Here is a 16,170-nt window from a genome sequence, read left to right on the forward strand (position 1 = left end):
ATGGATTAGTCTACCTTATCAATCCCAAATCCCCAGGACCGAACCGTTTGTTGCCCCACATGGCAAATTCGGCTGCCTCCAGCTATCGACAACGCCAAATTAACCCACCATTGGTACCTGGAACCAAAAGGTCCGCCAGCTCCAAATTGCCCCGTTGCTGGTGGCATTCAACAATTTGAATTACACATTAGAATCTCGCCAAAGTTCGCACACGCACTCACAAGCGCCATCAAATTCCGGCCCTGAAATGGATAACACTACTGCGAACTTGGTGACCACGGGTTTGATCTAGCACCATGCGAGGAGTCGGGCCCTCTGACCGCCGCCTACCCGCTACACTACTTGCCCTGTATTTTGTAAGGTGTGCCAATTATCGGCCTCGCCTTAGAGCATGACCGGATGTCGTTCCTAGGCGGGCGCAGAGTCTCGGAAGGAAAAAAGGGACATTTCCCCCAAACCCTTCACTAGCTTTGGATCAAACAGAAGGCTACTTCCACCATGTTCAGCACACATGCCACTGAACAGTAAAGGGGTATCAATAGATTGCAGCTATCTCGCTTGTCAAATATACTTTCTTTCTACACCCGTGAGACTAGCCGCTGGCACGGGCCGTCTCGCCCACTTCCTCATAGATCAGGTCACACGACGACCGGCGCGGCCTCGTCCTCCTTTCCGGGAGCACCCTTAGCGTCCCCACCGTCTGTCGACTTGGTGGTGGCCGCGGCACTCTTGAACGACTGCTCAAAGTCGGCAATGATGTCGTCGATGTGCTCCGTGCCAACCGAGATGCGGATGAGGTCCTCAGTGACTCCCGAGCTGATGCGCTCCTGCTCCGACAGCTGCTCATGGGTGGTCGTCCACGGGTGGATGGCCAGGGTCTTGGAGTCTCCAACGTTGGCCAAGTTGCTAATCATCTTGAAGCCGTCCACGACCTGGCTGCCCGCAGCGCCACCGCCCTTGACGCCGACGCTGAGCACGCCACCGAACCCGCGCTTGAGGTACTTCTTGGCGTTCTCGTGGCTGCCGTGGCTCTCGAGACCCGGGTACGACACCCACGCGACGTAGGGGCTCTTCTCGAGGTGCCTGGCCAGCGCGAGTGCGTTCTGCGCATGCCGCTCTGCGCGCAGGCTCAGCGTCTCGAGACCCAGGATGAGCTGCTGCGCCGCAAAGGGGCTGAGGCAGGCTCCCAGGTCGCGGAGCACCTCAACGCGCACACGGATGGCAAAGGTGATGGGCCCAAACGTCTCCCAGAACTTGAGGCCATGGTAGCCCTCGGATGGCTCGACCATCTGAGGGAAGCGCTTGGAGTTGGCGCCCCAGTCGAACTTGCCGCTGTCGACGATGATGCCGCCGATGGTGGTGCCGTGTCCGCCGATCCACTTGGTAGCCGAGTGCACCACGATGTCGGCGCCGTGCTCGATGGGCCTGACAAAGTATCCGCCGGCACCAAAGGTGTTGTCGACCTGGATATGGGGTTGTTTTGAACATGGTAAGTCTCCTGGCTGCTCCCGCCTTCAACGACTCGGCTGTCGCTCCAATTTCACTGTAGGAGCAATACTCACAACAACGGGCACCCCCTTTTCGTGCGCCAGCTTGGTGATCTTCTCAAAGTCCGGGATGTTGTACCTCGGGTTTCCGATGCTCTCGAGGTAGACGGCCTTTGTCTTGTCGTCAATGGCGGCGATCAGGTCCTCGGGCTTGTCGCCGTCGACGAACTTTGTCTGGATGCCTAGCCTTGGGAACATGACCTTGAACTGGTTGTAGGTGCCGCCGTAGAGGTTCGACGTCGATACGATGTTGTCGCCGGCGTGGGCGAGGGCCAGGATTGTCATGAACTGGGCCGCTTGGCCCGAGGCCGTGGCAACGGCAGCGACGCCACCCTCGAGCGCCGCAACTCGCTTCTCGAATACATCGACGGTCGGGTTCGCTAGGCGGCTGTAGATGTTGCCAAACTGCTTGAGGCCGAAGAGCCTGGCACCGTGGGCCGAGTCATTGAAGACGAAGCTCTAGTCGTTATATGAGCAGGCGTGTGTTAGTGAGTAAGCGTTTAGAGGGTTAGTGTTTTCATCTTGAGATATGGCTGGAATGCGAGTTTGGATAATCATACAGTTGTGGCATAGATCGGGACGGCGCGAGAATTGGTTGCTGGGTCAGGTTGCTGGCTGTTGTTGGATATGCTTGTTAGTCATGGGATCTTTTTGTTGGTCATTTGCAACTCTGGTCATATCAACCAGTTAATTGAATACAGAACACATACCCAGCATGGAGCTGGAGGGTTTCAAAGTTCTTGCTCAGGTCAGACATGGCGGCGTTCTTCTCTGTGTCCCAAGCAAAACGAATTGACAAAAGAGAGCAGTTCGAATCTGTACGTCTGTCTATCCTTTATCGACCCGGTTCCACGAGGAGGTGTGGCAAGGTGGGTATTGCAAAAGGACGCAGGCAGAGGTGCCGTTGGGCACGAGGCCGGGCATGGCGCCAGACAGCTTTATATGCTCACGCCATTGAGAACCCTTGTTTTTAGCTGCAAGCATTCAACGCGTGTTCTCAGCTCCCAGGCAGAGCTTGGGAAGCAGCTCGGTGTGAGGGGCGTCTCCGCACTTTGAGCGAGTTCGGGTCGACAGACTGTGGGGTTAGGACTAGCACGTCATTGTTGCTTCCAATTAGAACTGTGTCTTGAACTTCATCCCACCTACACATTTGGATTGAGCCTGGAACTTATGTACGAGGCCGATAGCCGGAGACAAGTATTGTTTCTTGCTTATCCCGACACTCACTGGCACTGGTCTTTTTGTCTTGTCTTGTTCTTGTGGTATTATATCATACGCGGCTGGTATTCATGTACTGTATGGGAGTATAATGCGGTTGGTTCAATATCTACTAAAGTATATACCACCATACAAGACATCTCCGATCAATAATGGTACCCATCTCACATGAAAAAAAAAGAGCAAAAAGCACCAAACCCCGCGATACTAGTGGTTGCCCATTCCATGATTTCCAAAAACTCGCACGCACCAGTATAATTTGTCCAAAGTAAAAATAATATTTCCCCCCAGCACAGCTGTTTTTGGTGTTTTTAATATCTTAGTACAATGAACAATGACGACACCCGTCTCAAGATCAGATCAAAACCCTTGATCCCTTGAAAGGAGTCACTACACTAACGGAGCCCCTTTTGAGCGCCCGCTTCTTCTTTCTGGGAAGAGTCATCTCCTCACCGCCGACGACACCACCAGCGCCGCTGCCACCACCGGTAGCTTCACTCTTGATGCTCCCGTGGTCGTCCTCCGTGCCGTGCTTGTCGTTGTCTTTGTCGTTGCCGCCAACACCATCGCCACTACCATTGCCACCGCCGCTGCTGACGCCATCGTAATAATCATCTCGGTACCTGAACAAGCCTTCCTCCTTGACGTCGTCCCCGATGAACTCGCCGAGCTCCGTGTCGATGGACGAGGCCCGCCTGTCCCAGGCTAGGGCGGCCTTCTTCCAGTGCACCTCGAGCGAGGGGCGGGAGCGGTGGCCCGACGAGGCCGAGACAGGGGGAAGCGTCATGGGGGAGTGTTTGAAGCGGACGCCCCCGGCGACGTGGCTGGCCAGCGGGTCCATTAGGCTGCGGAATCTTCCTTCTTCTCGAGGGGGAGCCCGCCCGGGGCCGACGTCGACGGGGCGCCCCCCGCGCCCCTGCGGAGGCCCCCCAGGCCGCCGCCGAACCCCGACTTGAAGAAGACCTCCTTGGCGGTCAGACCTCCCGTGACGGAGAAGAGGATCCATTGGAATGCGCCAAAGGCCGTCGAGGCCCGGGCCGAGCCGCAGACGGGGCCGCGGCAAAAGACGAGCCCGTTGAGGAACACGGCCAGCGCGATGAAGCCGGCAAAGTAGAAGAGGGCGTTGAGCGCCTCCAGTCCCAGGGCGATGTAGGGGTTGAAGATGCGAGGCATGAACCGGGCCACGCCCTCGACGTAGCCAAGCGTCAGGACCGTCATGATGGGTATGAAGACCAGGAAGTTGATCTGCGACGGTGATGACGCCGTGGTCTCCATGTTGTACCAGTTGGCGACTGAGAGGGTTGTGGCGTAGTGTTAGAAGGCATGATCGAGGATCTATCTTGGCTAGATGATTTCAGTCCTGAGAAGAACACGTACCATATCCCGATAGTCCCAGGATTATTATCGCAAACAGGGCCTGGGTCGCCCGGATAGGGAGGAGGATTTTATTCATCTTGGCGACGTTCTGTTGCTGATGCAATTTGACAGTGTAGGAAAACCGAGGACTCTCGACAGGAAATGGGGGAGATTCTGGATCTCGGGGTTATATATAAGAAAGGAAGAAAGAGATGGAATATAAAAGGGGCCCGCCGTGGATTTTTGCTGAAGTGAAGGGTACGGGGAAAGAGGAGAAAGAATAAAACAGGAGAGAAAAACGTAAAAAAAATAAAATAAAAAAACAACTGCCTTTGAAATGGATTCGATTCAAAACAACCGCGAGCAAGCTGGCAACCAGGAGGAGAGAAGGGACGGGGGGTGTGGCCACGGCGAGGTAGAAAAAGAATACAGACCGGCCAAGGTTGAACTGTAGATTATGGTTTCCTCTAGCCTGAGGAAGCTCATTGGATGGGTCCGTCCCATGTTGCAACCTTTCTGGGCTAGGATATCCTATTATGGGGTTGCCTGCTACGACTTGCCATGCTCTGCACTCGCATCTTTCACTCCGAGGGTGCTGACGGGGTATCCCCTAGGTTGTATGGTACAGACGTTACTGGATGCCGCGACTTCTGAATCTCATCTGAAACGGGGTGCAGGTGGGCTTTGATGGGCGAGCATGGGTATGTCTTGCCGTGCCCGGGTCTTTTTTGGTCATCCACTTCCGGCTTGTTAGTCCGCTTGGACCCAAATGTAACCCGATAATTCCCTGGCCCTTTTTTTTTTTTTTTTTTTTTTTTTTGCAGTTGGATTGTGGTCAATCACTCCCTTTTCAACGGCTGTGGAGAAATTCTATTATTGTTGAAAATAGGATGTATGTATGTGCCAAGCATGTATTATGTATGTACATGTGCAGTAACATTTTCTAATTTCGGCCTGCAGCATGTCCAGTCGGCAATTGATTATTTTCAGTGTTTGCCCCGTTCTCGCTATTTTAGAAGGTGAATTTCGCAGCATGCGTTAACGGCAGGAGAATTAAAGATCAAAGTTTCGTGAAGCTTGAATAACAACTCACTCGACTTGGTGGGTTTGCACAGACTACAAAGAAACCCCCGTTTGAGGAAGAGAGCGGCTTGGCAGGAAAGTAGCAGTTCTAGACCCACAAAGAAATAGGCTGGCTACCTACGAAGTACTATAGCAGCTGCTTGTCCGCGCCTAATAATGCACCACAAAGCGGCGCAGAACAGATAGGGAAGAAGCTCTCAGGGTAGATCCCCACAACCTTCCCTGTCCCCCGGGTGAATGCCCAGGCTTGTTGACTTGCTTGGCCTCAAGCCTGCATTGCCCATTTCAGTTCCAAGCTCTGGCGCCCAGGCTTGAGAAGTCGATCGTGTCGTAATGCCAAAAGCTTGACAGCCTGACCTGGTTGCTTTGTGGTGATGTGTGAATGGGATTTTCGTCGCCCCAAACGAAAACCGGTAACCTTTCTAAAACTTTTCCAATGGTCAAATGTTTGGAGACCCTGGAACGATTAGGGACAAAAACGGTTAAAGAACGACAACAAGGGAAAATGTATCGTAGTATCCATTCCACCCATACCTCTCATACCTTACCTAGCTAGGTAGGCAAGGTACCTAGGTAGGTAGGTAGGTAGGTACTATCTTTTACGAAGTACAGTCTGGATTGAACAGACACGTTTCTCTCCCCACGAAGTTTTAGACGAGTCAGCCAGAACACTCTGTGAGTTTCTTTCCCCCACGTGCTGCCCGCAATTACTCACCGACGCTACCAAACATAACTCAATTCACCATCCATTAGACCTAGTTCCATCCGTACGATTGAGGCGAAGCACAAAAGGTAAATCGCACCAAGTACCGCGTACGACTTCACAGCAGTACAGTACTTACTGCCATTGCCATATGGCCAGAACAAAAAGAAAGAAAGAAAGAAAAAGAGAGAAAAAAAACATATGTATGAGCTGAATTCACGGCCCCGCCCGCTTCCGACCGATATTGCCCTAGCTGGTTGTTGACTGATGTTCTCTCCCTTTCTCAAAGGCTTATCTCTCTCCCCCAAGAGTGATCCACCAGTTGCCAGGTTGATGTTGTAGCGCAATTAGCAGTCTAGCTCAAAAGAAACGTGATAAAAGCATCCTCGGGGGTCTCTCCCCCCGTCGTCGAGGCATCTCTTAGACGTCTTGGCAGTCTCCAAATTGTCAGGTCTTGGCCCCTTGGTGTAGCGGCCAGACCATAGGGGAAGGGAACGACCTAGGATTTTGTAGGAGAGGTTTGCCATTTCTGTTTGGTCGCAATGTTTCAAAGGAGGGGCCATGCACGAGTGGGGCGGCTGGAGTGTTGCCTCGCGCATGGGGCAGAAGAAAGCATCCAGGGTTCGTCTGCAGGCATCATGGGATTCGTGCTGCAGTTTGGACATTACAGGATGGGAAACATTAGTAGAGTAGATGTCGATGAGAGCCGGGCCTGTCGGATTGTGGCCCGCTGTTCAAGGGTCGAAACAGGTAGAACCCAGGGGTTGGACGCTCGGTTTAGGAGACGATGTCACCAAAAGAGCAAACACCCAGCTTCTACTATGGTAGATGTACACGACCACAACGTTGTACGAAGTAATACAACGCCTCCCGGAATTATCCACACCAGCCAGCCAGTCCTCGATGGATCCTGCCACAGCGAAAGGAGATTTTTGCCGATGCTACTTACTTCTGTCCATCTTTGGCTTGGTGCTACTTTTGGTGCCAAAACAAAACAAGACTTTGAGACCCGACCGTTGTGGACTCTTGGGGATTGCTTATCCATAGACCCCGGCCGAGGCCATTACAAGTAGGGTTCCAGGGATCAAGCCCGCGGCTGCTCTTGCCGTTTCCTTGACGCATGAGTCCGTCCTCGCCGACATGGTGCCACCCAACGGTCAGTCAGTGTCTTTGTTCGACACGAACGCTCGGATGAAGTAATGTAAGCAAGTAATGAAGGTTCGTTTTGACTCGAATGTTCCCTTGCCATCAGCAAGAAACTGATTAAAACAAAATGCTATTTAGCAAGGTAACAAATCACCTAAGCTTTGGATCTTTGCCGCTTGCGTGAGTTTTTCCAATCTCGACGGATGATTGGATTGTCAAAACACGCCTTTAGTCTGAAGCTATGCTAAGCTGATGTATGGATTTTTTTTCTCTCTTTTTCTTCTCTTCTGTAAGTACAGATATCGGGCGAGGAGGAACAAATCTGCTCTAGAACTCGATCTACAACTAGTCAATAACAATTCGATGCCAAGAAACGACAATGACAAGTACTTAGTGTTTGTCATGGAGCATGTCTCCTAGTGGACGATCGTCGACGATTTTACAGTACGAGGCATGCAGATGAACATTTGGGCCCGACGGGAGGGAGATTTGCGTCAATTGCAGGGTATTATGTTCCGTAACTTCCGGTCCTGAAAGTTTCGGCCGACTTGTCAGCAGTCGGGTGTGGGCCAACGAATTCACCGGAGCCGCAAATCTCCCGGCAGCTGTGCCACGGCTCTGCGCGTAGTTGCCGCGACCGATCATGGAGCGAAAATCTGTATGGTCGGTCCGTCCTGGTTCACGCGGGGTAAATCTGGCCTTGCGCAACGCCAAGCTGCAGAGCCAAGCTGCGCAGGATTTAATCTGTCTTTGCCGTTCAAGCCCGTTTTTTTGTTTTGACGACAACCTGGTCCGTTCTGCAGACTATTGAACCGAAAAGCTTTTCGATTGGCTAATGTCCACAGAGGTACAAAATGTCAAGTAAATAACCGACGACGAGTTCAGGTGATCTGGTCGCTGTAGCCTTCTGGTGCTACTCAAGCGGTTTTCGGGGTAGCCAAGTTACTTTTCCTAAATCTTTGGTCTTTCACATGCCACGATGAGTGATGGCAATCTGCTGATTGGTTCCGCCCGACGTGACTCGTGGGGAAAAGTTCCGATCCATCAACAACGGAACAACCGGTATTCGTGGCGTTATTTTCAACTTGCCTGGCGAAACTTGGCAAGCTTGGAAAGAAAGCCACATCAAAAAAGAAACAACAAATAAATGGGGAAGAGCCAATTTACTGTTCGTGATAGGCCTAGGTCAGACGGATTGCTCGGAGGGGTTGTTGGCGGCTGCTTGGGACAAGTGACCTTTCGAAATTCGAAATTTCCTTGCGCAGTTCCCAGAAAGTCAATCAGCCGAGGTCAAGCTACTGGAATTGGATTGGATGGAACGCGAGCTGAGGCCGAGGCCTTACTCCAAACGAGCCCCACCCCCAGCTTTTGGTAGGTCAGCCAACATCGCCAAGCTGCTCCTTGCTACAGTTTGTCGCTACTGCTTAGTTCTGCCAGTTTGCCATATTCCTCTTTCTTTCTTCAATCAAGGGAGAGCTCTGTACTGTAATTTTTGTTCATATTCTTTTCCGAAGCAGGATCAATTTTGACCTGTTTTCATAACCGTTGGAGCTTCTCTGCACCGTCTCATTTGATTCTAGAACTAGAAAAGGCTTCTAGCGTGTGTCTTCATACAATCCTTCAGCTTTACATCCGAACCTGTTTGCGCAACCAACAAACAAGATCTTGTTGCAACCCGCCAATAATCCGGCCTGCAGGCGCCCTGACCCCCTCACCATCCTAACTTAGTCGTCCATTGAGTTTTCGGCCCTGAGCCCTCCGGACGACAATATGGCGCCCCCGAAATATATCGACGACGAATCCTTTGTCAAGTGGACGTCGGAGCAGCCGCCTCCCGGCGCTCCCTACGCCCTCCCCGTGCCCAACACCCAGCGCCCGAATCGGACTCCAGTGTATCGTCACTGGAAGCTGACCGATGGCCCCCTGATTTCGAGGTTTTCCGACAAGATCCGGACGATGCATGAGGTGTTTGAGGAATCGGCCAAGAAGCACGCGAACAAGAAATTCCTCGGCTGGCGGGCCTGGAACCCCGAGAAGAGGGCTCACGAGCCCAAGTACACATACATGACCTACGCCGAAGGTGCCGAGCGACGGAAGAACATCGGCGCCGGAGTAGTAGAGCTGCACAAGCGGATTGGCGTCACGGCTGACAAGTATGGTGTTGGACTCTGGGCCCCCAACTGCCCCCAGTGGCAGCTGTTTGACCTTGGCTGTATCTCCCAGTCTCTTTGGTCGGTCTCCTTGTACGAGACTCTGGGACCTGAGACCTCGGAATACATCATCAACCACAGCGAGCTTGTCTGCGTTGCCAGCTCGCTGCCTCACATCCCGCAGTTGATCAAGCTTGCGGCGAGAACCCCAGGCCTCAAGATGATCATCTCTCTGGACCCCCTCGATAATGGTGAGCCTGCCAGCAACACCAAGCTTGCTCTGCTCAACCAAATGGCCGCCGATGCAGGCATCCAAATCTTCTCTCTGGAACAGGTTGAGGCCATTGGTGCGCAGTCCGGGAGGCCTATGCGCCCTCCCCACGAGGACGACATCATCACCATCAACTACACCTCCGGTACCACCGGAAACCCCAAGGGAGTCGTGCTAAAGCACAGCCACGGTGTCGCCGCCATCTATGCTGCTATATCCATGGGTCAGTTCCGAAACGGTGACCACCACATTTCCTACTTGCCTCTGGCCCACATATACGGCCGCATGCAGGACCAGCTTAGTTTCGCCATTGGCGGTACGACAAGCTTCTTCCGTGGCGATGTCCTGGGTCTCGTCGAGGATCTCAAGCTCGTGAGACCCAACTACTTCTGCTCGGTTCCCAGGCTGTACAACCGCTTTGCCCAGTCTATTCGTATTGCCACAACCGAGTCCCAGGGCTTCAAGGGATCCATGGCGCGCCACATTGTTGACGCCAAGAAGGCGAGCATGAAGCTGCCGCCAGGCCAGGCAACCAACAAGCAGTGGTTTTACGACAGGATCTGGTCACCCAAGGTGCGCCAGGCCGTCGGTTTGGACCGCGCGCGCTTCATGATCAGTGGCAGCGCTCAGCTCGACCCGGATGTCCAGGAGTTCCTCCGCGCCGCCTTCGCCAACGACTTCTTCCAGGGCTTTGGCATGACTGAGACCTACGGAAACGGCACTGTCCAGCAGCCTGGTGATCTGACCCTCGGCATACTCGGCGGACCGTGTGTTGCCATGGAGTACTGCGTGGAGTCCGTCCCGGACCTCGAGTACACTATTGACGACAAGCAGGGCCCGCGCGGCGAGCTGTTGGTTCGCGGACCGACCGTCTTTAGCGAGTACTACAAGAACCCCGAGGAGACGGCTAAGACGGTTGAGGCTGATGGCTGGTTCCACACGGGCGACATCGTCCAAGTCGACAAGCTCGGGCGCATCCAGATTATCGACCGCAAGAAGAACGTTCTCAAGCTGGCCCAGGGTGAATATATCTCGCCTGAGCGCCTCGAGAATGTGTACATGGGTAGCTCGAACCTGATTGCGACTGCCTTTGTCCATGGCGATGGTAAGGAGTCGACCCTCGTGGCCGTCTTTGGCGTTGACCCTGAGCACTTTGCTCCGTTCGCGTCCAAGATTATGGGCAAGACCATCGCGCCTACAGACGCGGAGGGCATCAAGCAGGCGTGCGGCGACGCAAAAGTCATGAAGCAGTTTATGAAGCACATTGACGAGATTGGGCGGTCCCACAAGTTCAACAGCTACGAGAAGGTCAAGGCTGCTCACCTAGCCCTGGATCCCTTTAGCGTCGAAAACGGCATATTTACACCTACGTAAGTTTACTTTGACTCGATTGATTTGCTAGTATTTTATGCTTCCTGATCCTAACTCCAATTTTCTCGAACCCTCCAGGCTTAAGCTCAAGCGTCCGCAAGCAGCCCGGGCTTTCAGGAGCGAAATCGATCGCATGTACGCCGAGATCAACTCTCAACCGGTGGCCAAGGCCAAGCTATAGAGAAGTGGCGTTGGCGTCATGATTGGGGGTGTTAGTGGCTCATGGACATGCTTAGACCATCGATATCGTTACTGTGAGGTTATATACAACATATATTCTCTTCTGCGTGTAAATAAACTTGCAGCCTTGATACAACTGGAATTATAACCCCTTTTTTCCTCCGTTACGTTTGCTGGGTGTGATACCCGTATAATAAGGTGGGCGAACAAGTCCCAACACATTTTCCCTCCAATTGGTTATTCGGTTGCTTTACAATGATGTAAAGAAGATTAGCTCGGCCGTAATGGCTTTTAATATCTTGGATGGTCATACTAACGTGCGTTCTGAACTTGGATCTATTTACGGAGGTAATCTCCAAGGATAAAGGAACCTAGAACTAGACTAGTCGTAAATGCAGCTCAAATTTTAGTAAATATCAGATGCAAATCTTAACATTTAGGGAAATAAAAAGATTTGGCTATATACTAGTATTTATATTTACTAATACAAGTCTGACTATGAAGATTGCCGCAATTGACATAACACCTTTTTTGACAGCAACAAAGAAGTGAGCTGTCGTGTTCCAGTGGCGTTTGGTTTTCCACTTGGAGTGACGCGCGGGGAAATCGTTGAAATCGGGGCAAAGTGGGTTCAGAACCCGGCGATCGGATCCGGGGGAGCGGACGAACGATTACACACCTACCCTGAATGAATATACCAGCGCAGATTGGCCTTCTTTTTTTGAACGAATTGAAATTCCGTAATCCGGGGAACAAAAATATGTGAGTTACCTAATGAGGTGCTATTACCAGGGACAAGGACAAGGCAAGTAGGTACTTTTGAGTATTTCTCAATTTTAGGCCCACGAGTAAGTACATTCATTCAAGGGTAGATGTGTATGTGCGACTCCAGGGGTGGGCTTGGGCGCGACGCATCACGTACGTAGCAAAATTTCGCAGCCAGATTGATATTGAAATATTTGAGCTTTTTGCAAAGTTGGAGCTTTATTTTTAATTTAACAGCAGAGGAATTTCTTCCAAAGATGGGCTTTTTCTACTGTAATTTCATATAATAGAGGTGCAAAATGCTGCGCCTTGTGGAATTGTTAACTTCGTGCCGTTTGCACCTTGAACCACAAAAAAACAACGGCGACGACTAGAAATAAAAGTTGAATGCTTTGCAAAAGTGGGTTCTACGTTATTATATAATAATATAAAAGGAAAAAAAGAGTATTAAATACCAATATTATGCGTAAGTTATATTATTATATAAATAGTATAAAATAGCAAAAAAAAGCGGGTGGATTTTTGTTTAAAATAAAACAAGAACTTTACAAAAAAGTTATTACAAAATAAATTAGGTCAAATTTCGAGGGAAATGGTGAGTTTAATATCTGCCCCACTCTTTGTAATTCTCCGTTTACTAATAAACGAGTCAAGCCATTACTTTTTGTTGCAATTTAATCAAACTGAGTTTTAAACCGCAGCATTCGTGATATTGGATTTCCGAAGCTAAAACAAAAAAGATAAACACGCTTTGACGCGTCGGCGATATGAGGTAGGCTGTTTCGAGAACAAAACCCACGCCGGCGTGTTACGAGCTTTTAAAAGCAATCCAGCTTCCCCCGAGCATGTCATTAACTTTAGTGTCTACTAAAACTAGGCATGAGGTGATCGACCTCACCGCCGATGACGAGCTGGAGACGGTGACCAGCAAAGTGCTTCGAGTTGCGCGCGTCGAATCGGTAGTGTCACCGCCACCAGCGAAGCGGGTGAAGTACGAACACCACAACCCGCAGCAGCAACGCCATCACCTCACGCTCAGATCGCCTGGACCTAAGCCATCCCACCAGGGAGGTACCAATCGCCACAATGGCATACAGAAACAATCACCAGTGGCGAATGCGACTGGACGGCCCGGAAGCGTGGCCGAAACGCGTCCTATAAGGCCGCCCGCCAGACCGGTACCTCCTGCCCAAAATACTGCAGCGTCGCCCGTCAGAATTGGCGCGACGGAGCCACAAGAAGCACCTACATCTCCACCACGAAAATATCTAGGAGCATATGGACGTAAACGACATGAAAAGGCGGTGGAACGTACATCCCACGCCAAGTCAGAGATACGATGGGAGCCAAACTCGAGACCATATCTCTATTCGACAGAGCGACAAAAGCTGAGATACTTTGGCCACAAGCCTCGCCGGATGGACTGCAAAGATGGCAGCGTGGTTCACGTTGACTTTACATCTGCCGAGATGGACGCGGTACTCAGTGTGCTGGGGTGCGATCCAGTCTTAGACGCCGAGGTGAATAATGGTCGTCCTATTGACAAGTCTCTGCTAAAGGATCTGGCTAGGAGGGGTCTTGCCGATAAGACCCGGCTCAAAGAACTCGCCACCCTCCGGATTCCAGGCAGAACGAAAGAGGCTATCATATCCTTTGTCAAGGACATAGTTAAGGGCACTGTTGGGCAAAGTCAAGTTCTCGTTTTCAAGCACCAAGATGGCGAAGGCAGCAGGGACGAATACCGTAATGCGGCCTTCTTTCGCCTACTCGCCACAAGGCAGACTTTCGGCAGTAACCACGACGCATTCGTCCTGGGTGACACATACGTGGACATCCGCTGTGGACTGAACAATGCGGTCGATGACGAGCTGAGTCTGCGAAGAGAGTGGCACGGCGCTGCTGGAGACGTTATGACGCTGTCATGGACTTCAGACAACGCATTTATCGCAGGGGCGACGACACATAGCGACCCCTGGAACCAACAGTATAATAAAAAGGGCAACCTCATGTTGGGTTCAGCCCCGAACAAAACCATCCGCATGTTCCCGGACCATCGAATCCTGAGGCCCATTGTCGATAAGGGTGACAATGCGACTGATGAGATGGTTCAAAGTCAGTCCCCCTGGCTATATACTTCGGTGGTCTTTTCGGCATATGATGACGGTTTTGCCTATACCTGCGGCTTCGATAACACGACCAAAGTGTGGACTGTACAAGACGACGGCACATCTATGAATCTTGTGGGGACATGGCCTCATGCGGGAAAGGTCAACTATGTAGCTCCTTCGCAACACCGTGAGGCCGATCAGTCATTTAGGATGGTTGCCACGGCCGCAGATGTATCCCCAGACGCCGTTCGCGTGTACCGGATCAACCAAGGCGACACAAATATCTCGGATTGCCAATATCGGACCTTTTCGGCTACCCGCACCACCGGTGAAGGTAGCGACAAATGGGCATATTTCCCCGCCACGATGGCATGGGGCCGCACGCCTGGCCTGACGGCCCATCTTCTTCTCGTTGGTTATTCCCCACGAAGCTTAAGCGACAACGATAACGACATCCCCGAGGACAAGCGCAACTCGGGTGAGCTGCGCCTTTGGGATGGCAATACGGGCGAGGCCTGGAAGGTATCTACGGCGTCCATGTGCAATGTCTTCGAGGTCGCCTGGCACCCAAATAAAAAGGTTTTTGCTGCTGCCGTATCGCCGTCGGGTGAAAGGGGAGACGAGACAAAAACTCAAATCCGTCTGTGCTCGTCGTACAAAGTCGGCGAGGCTGCGAACAAGGTTTACTCTGAGTTCAAATGCCTCGACTGCGTGGCCACGGGGATCAACTACGGCTTAACCATTATGCAAGTTTACAGTCAAGCCTTTCTTTTTAGTTGCTCGAGTGTTTGATTTGCTAACATATGTACAGGCCATATGGACCTAGGGCATCCTATGTAGCTGCGGGTTGCACAAACGGAAATACCTATGTCTGGGACACCGAAGCGACTGAGAGCACGCCTTGCCAAGTTCTCAGGCATGGAAGTGAGTTATGCGTTTATTTTTCCTGCCTAGTAGGAAGCTATATCTGACAGTTTGCAATGCAGAGCCAATTCTTGACCCGATCGACGACCTCGAAACTGAAGATGTTGGAGTGCAGTTTGTCGCCTGGGGCAAATCCCTTGAGAGACTATACACGGGATCGACAGACGGGACTGTCAAAGTTTGGAACATCCGCGCCCAGGGTAATCCTTTGGTGAAGGTGCTTTTGAAATGCAAGCGGGCTGTCACGTCAGGCGCATTCTCCCCTGACAAATCAAAGCTCGTTATCGGCGATGCAAGCGGTGCCATTTACCTTTTGACGACTCATGATAATGCCGAAGATGAATGGAATGGTGAGGACGAGTGGGACGGCGAAGAGGAAACACCCGGACCTGGGCAGGTGGACAGGTTCATTCAGGTCCCGCGTGGAGACGGGAGCTTCATTACACGACGCTTGCCCAATGTTGTCACTCCGCACCCGGATCCTCCGGATCCCACGCACGATGCAGCTGGCAATTTGATTCAGAAGAAAAACCCCAACCAGCTGGGGAGTTTGTTTCTGGATAAGCAGCAGCTTGTGATCCACAAGTGTCGTCTTGTGGGCGCAGTTCAGGGTCCACGGTACGCCGAGACGGGGCTTTACCGCTTGGATTTCCACATGGACAAAACCGATGGACAATCTCCTCTGCTGGCTGTCCACGAAAGAAAGCAGCAGGAGAGTAAACGGCAATATTCCAAAACGACTGTCGTGAGAGCAAGTCCCCGGCGGGGTATAATCCGGCGGGAGGATGATGCCCGGGATCGTGTCGCTGAGCTGCATCGGCAGAACATCGCCAGGAGCTTCGACATCAGAACTCTGGATCGTGATACCCGACGCGAACTCGAGGCTGAGGGTGCTGAGCTCAATCCTGACCTGTCTGAGCATGATGACGACGGCGATGAGAGTCAAGACGATGCTCAAAGTATCGATGATGTTATAATATTGAGTGATTAGGGGGCTGGACGGCTCCCCTGGAATTTCGTACTGGATTGGAGCACTTGAGCTTCCATACCTTGGAGTGAATAACGATTCCCTGCTCTGGGTTTCACGTTATCAGAAATACAGTGCTCATGAGGAGATCAAAAATACCTCCCCGAGAAAGGCATGTAAGACCTTACTGTTGATATATATCAATACTAATAGAATAAGTGAGTGGACGACATTTGAAGTTGGTCGGGACAGCCTCCTGGGAGGCGTATGAGTTTATGACATTTAGAACTTTCAAATGAAAAACTTGCATTTCATCATTTGAAGAGTGCAGAAGCTTTCGCTAAAAATGCATACCGCCTGTAAACTTTATGCAGTTGTAGG

General features: G+C 51.6%; 7 protein-coding genes across 7 annotated transcripts; 3 read left to right on the forward strand and 4 right to left on the reverse strand.

Moving 5' to 3' along the window:
- Positions 1–538: 538 nt before the first annotated feature.
- MGG_07195 (O-acetylhomoserine (thiol)-lyase) lies at positions 539–2,562 on the reverse strand. The gene is made up of 4 exons (XM_003715353.1): positions 2,258–2,562; positions 2,108–2,162; positions 1,563–2,006; positions 539–1,463 (listed from the first exon to the last, which is right to left on the reverse strand). Exons 1-4 carry the CDS (start codon positions 2,302–2,304, stop codon positions 639–641), a joined length of 1,371 nt encoding a protein of 456 aa, XP_003715401.1. The 5' UTR covers positions 2,305–2,562; the 3' UTR covers positions 539–638.
- A 558-nt stretch (positions 2,563–3,120) lies between these two features.
- MGG_15873 (uncharacterized protein) lies at positions 3,121–3,552 on the reverse strand (the record flags this gene model as incomplete). The annotated part of the gene is made up of 1 exon (XM_003715354.1): positions 3,121–3,552. The coding sequence occupies one exon, from the start codon at positions 3,550–3,552 to the stop codon at positions 3,121–3,123; it is 432 nt and encodes a 143-aa protein (XP_003715402.1).
- A 53-nt stretch (positions 3,553–3,605) lies between these two features.
- MGG_15874 (uncharacterized protein) lies at positions 3,606–4,218 on the reverse strand (the record flags this gene model as incomplete). The annotated part of the gene is made up of 2 exons (XM_003715355.1): positions 3,606–4,057; positions 4,143–4,218. 2 exons carry the CDS (start codon positions 4,216–4,218, stop codon positions 3,606–3,608), a joined length of 528 nt encoding a protein of 175 aa, XP_003715403.1.
- A 240-nt stretch (positions 4,219–4,458) lies between these two features.
- MGG_15875 (uncharacterized protein) lies at positions 4,459–5,358 on the forward strand (the record flags this gene model as incomplete). The annotated part of the gene is made up of 4 exons (XM_003715356.1): positions 4,459–4,571; positions 4,799–4,822; positions 5,011–5,017; positions 5,338–5,358. The coding sequence occupies 4 exons, from the start codon at positions 4,459–4,461 to the stop codon at positions 5,356–5,358; spliced, it is 165 nt and encodes a 54-aa protein (XP_003715404.1).
- Positions 5,169–8,011, reverse strand: MGG_15876 (uncharacterized protein). Its single transcript, XM_003715357.1, has 2 exons — positions 5,920–8,011; positions 5,169–5,817 (listed from the first exon to the last, which is right to left on the reverse strand). Exon 1 carries the CDS (start codon positions 6,570–6,572, stop codon positions 6,255–6,257), a length of 318 nt encoding a protein of 105 aa, XP_003715405.1. The 5' UTR covers positions 6,573–8,011; the 3' UTR covers positions 5,169–5,817; positions 5,920–6,254.
- Positions 8,012–8,488: 477 nt separating this feature from the next.
- On the forward strand, positions 8,489–11,484 carry MGG_07197 (AMP-binding enzyme). The gene is made up of 3 exons (XM_003715358.1): positions 8,489–10,844; positions 10,924–11,223; positions 11,393–11,484. The coding sequence occupies exons 1-2, from the start codon at positions 8,824–8,826 to the stop codon at positions 11,024–11,026; spliced, it is 2,124 nt and encodes a 707-aa protein (XP_003715406.1). The 5' UTR covers positions 8,489–8,823; the 3' UTR covers positions 11,027–11,223; positions 11,393–11,484.
- Positions 11,485–12,467: 983 nt separating this feature from the next.
- Positions 12,468–16,123, forward strand: MGG_07198 (uncharacterized protein). Its single transcript, XM_003715359.1, has 4 exons — positions 12,468–12,562; positions 12,668–14,644; positions 14,710–14,822; positions 14,885–16,123. Exons 1-4 carry the CDS (start codon positions 12,558–12,560, stop codon positions 15,811–15,813), a joined length of 3,024 nt encoding a protein of 1,007 aa, XP_003715407.1. The 5' UTR covers positions 12,468–12,557; the 3' UTR covers positions 15,814–16,123.
- The last annotated feature ends 47 nt before the right edge of the window (positions 16,124–16,170 follow it).

This window comes from Pyricularia oryzae, chromosome 2 (genome assembly GCF_000002495.2).
Source record: "Pyricularia oryzae 70-15 chromosome 2, whole genome shotgun sequence".
NCBI lineage: Eukaryota > Fungi > Ascomycota > Sordariomycetes > Magnaporthales > Pyriculariaceae > Pyricularia > Pyricularia oryzae.

Excerpts from the sequence above, each read along its gene's own strand:
- MGG_07198 (XM_003715359.1), top strand. Across the intron at positions 14,645-14,709 it reads AACTACGGCTTAACCATTAT|GCCATATGGACCTAGGGCAT; the intron begins GCAAGTTTACAG and ends ACATATGTACAG. Across the intron at positions 14,823-14,884 it reads CCAAGTTCTCAGGCATGGAA|AGCCAATTCTTGACCCGATC; the intron begins GTGAGTTATGCG and ends TTTGCAATGCAG.
- MGG_15876 (XM_003715357.1), bottom strand. The coding sequence starts at position 6,572 with ATGTCCAAACTGCAGCACGAATCCCATGATGCCTGCAGACGAACCCTG.
- MGG_07195 (XM_003715353.1), bottom strand. The coding sequence starts at position 2,304 with ATGTCTGACCTGAGCAAGAACTTTGAAACCCTCCAGCTCCATGCTGG. Across the intron at positions 2,163-2,257 it reads ACCCTCCAGCTCCATGCTGG|CCAGCAACCTGACCCAGCAA; the intron begins GTATGTGTTCTG and ends ATCCAACAACAG. Across the intron at positions 1,464-1,562 it reads AAAAGGGGGTGCCCGTTGTT|GTCGACAACACCTTTGGTGC; the intron begins GTGAGTATTGCT and ends CCCCATATCCAG.
- MGG_07197 (XM_003715358.1), top strand. The coding sequence starts at position 8,824 with ATGGCGCCCCCGAAATATATCGACGACGAATCCTTTGTCAAGTGGACG. Across the intron at positions 10,845-10,923 it reads AACGGCATATTTACACCTAC|GCTTAAGCTCAAGCGTCCGC; the intron begins GTAAGTTTACTT and ends CGAACCCTCCAG.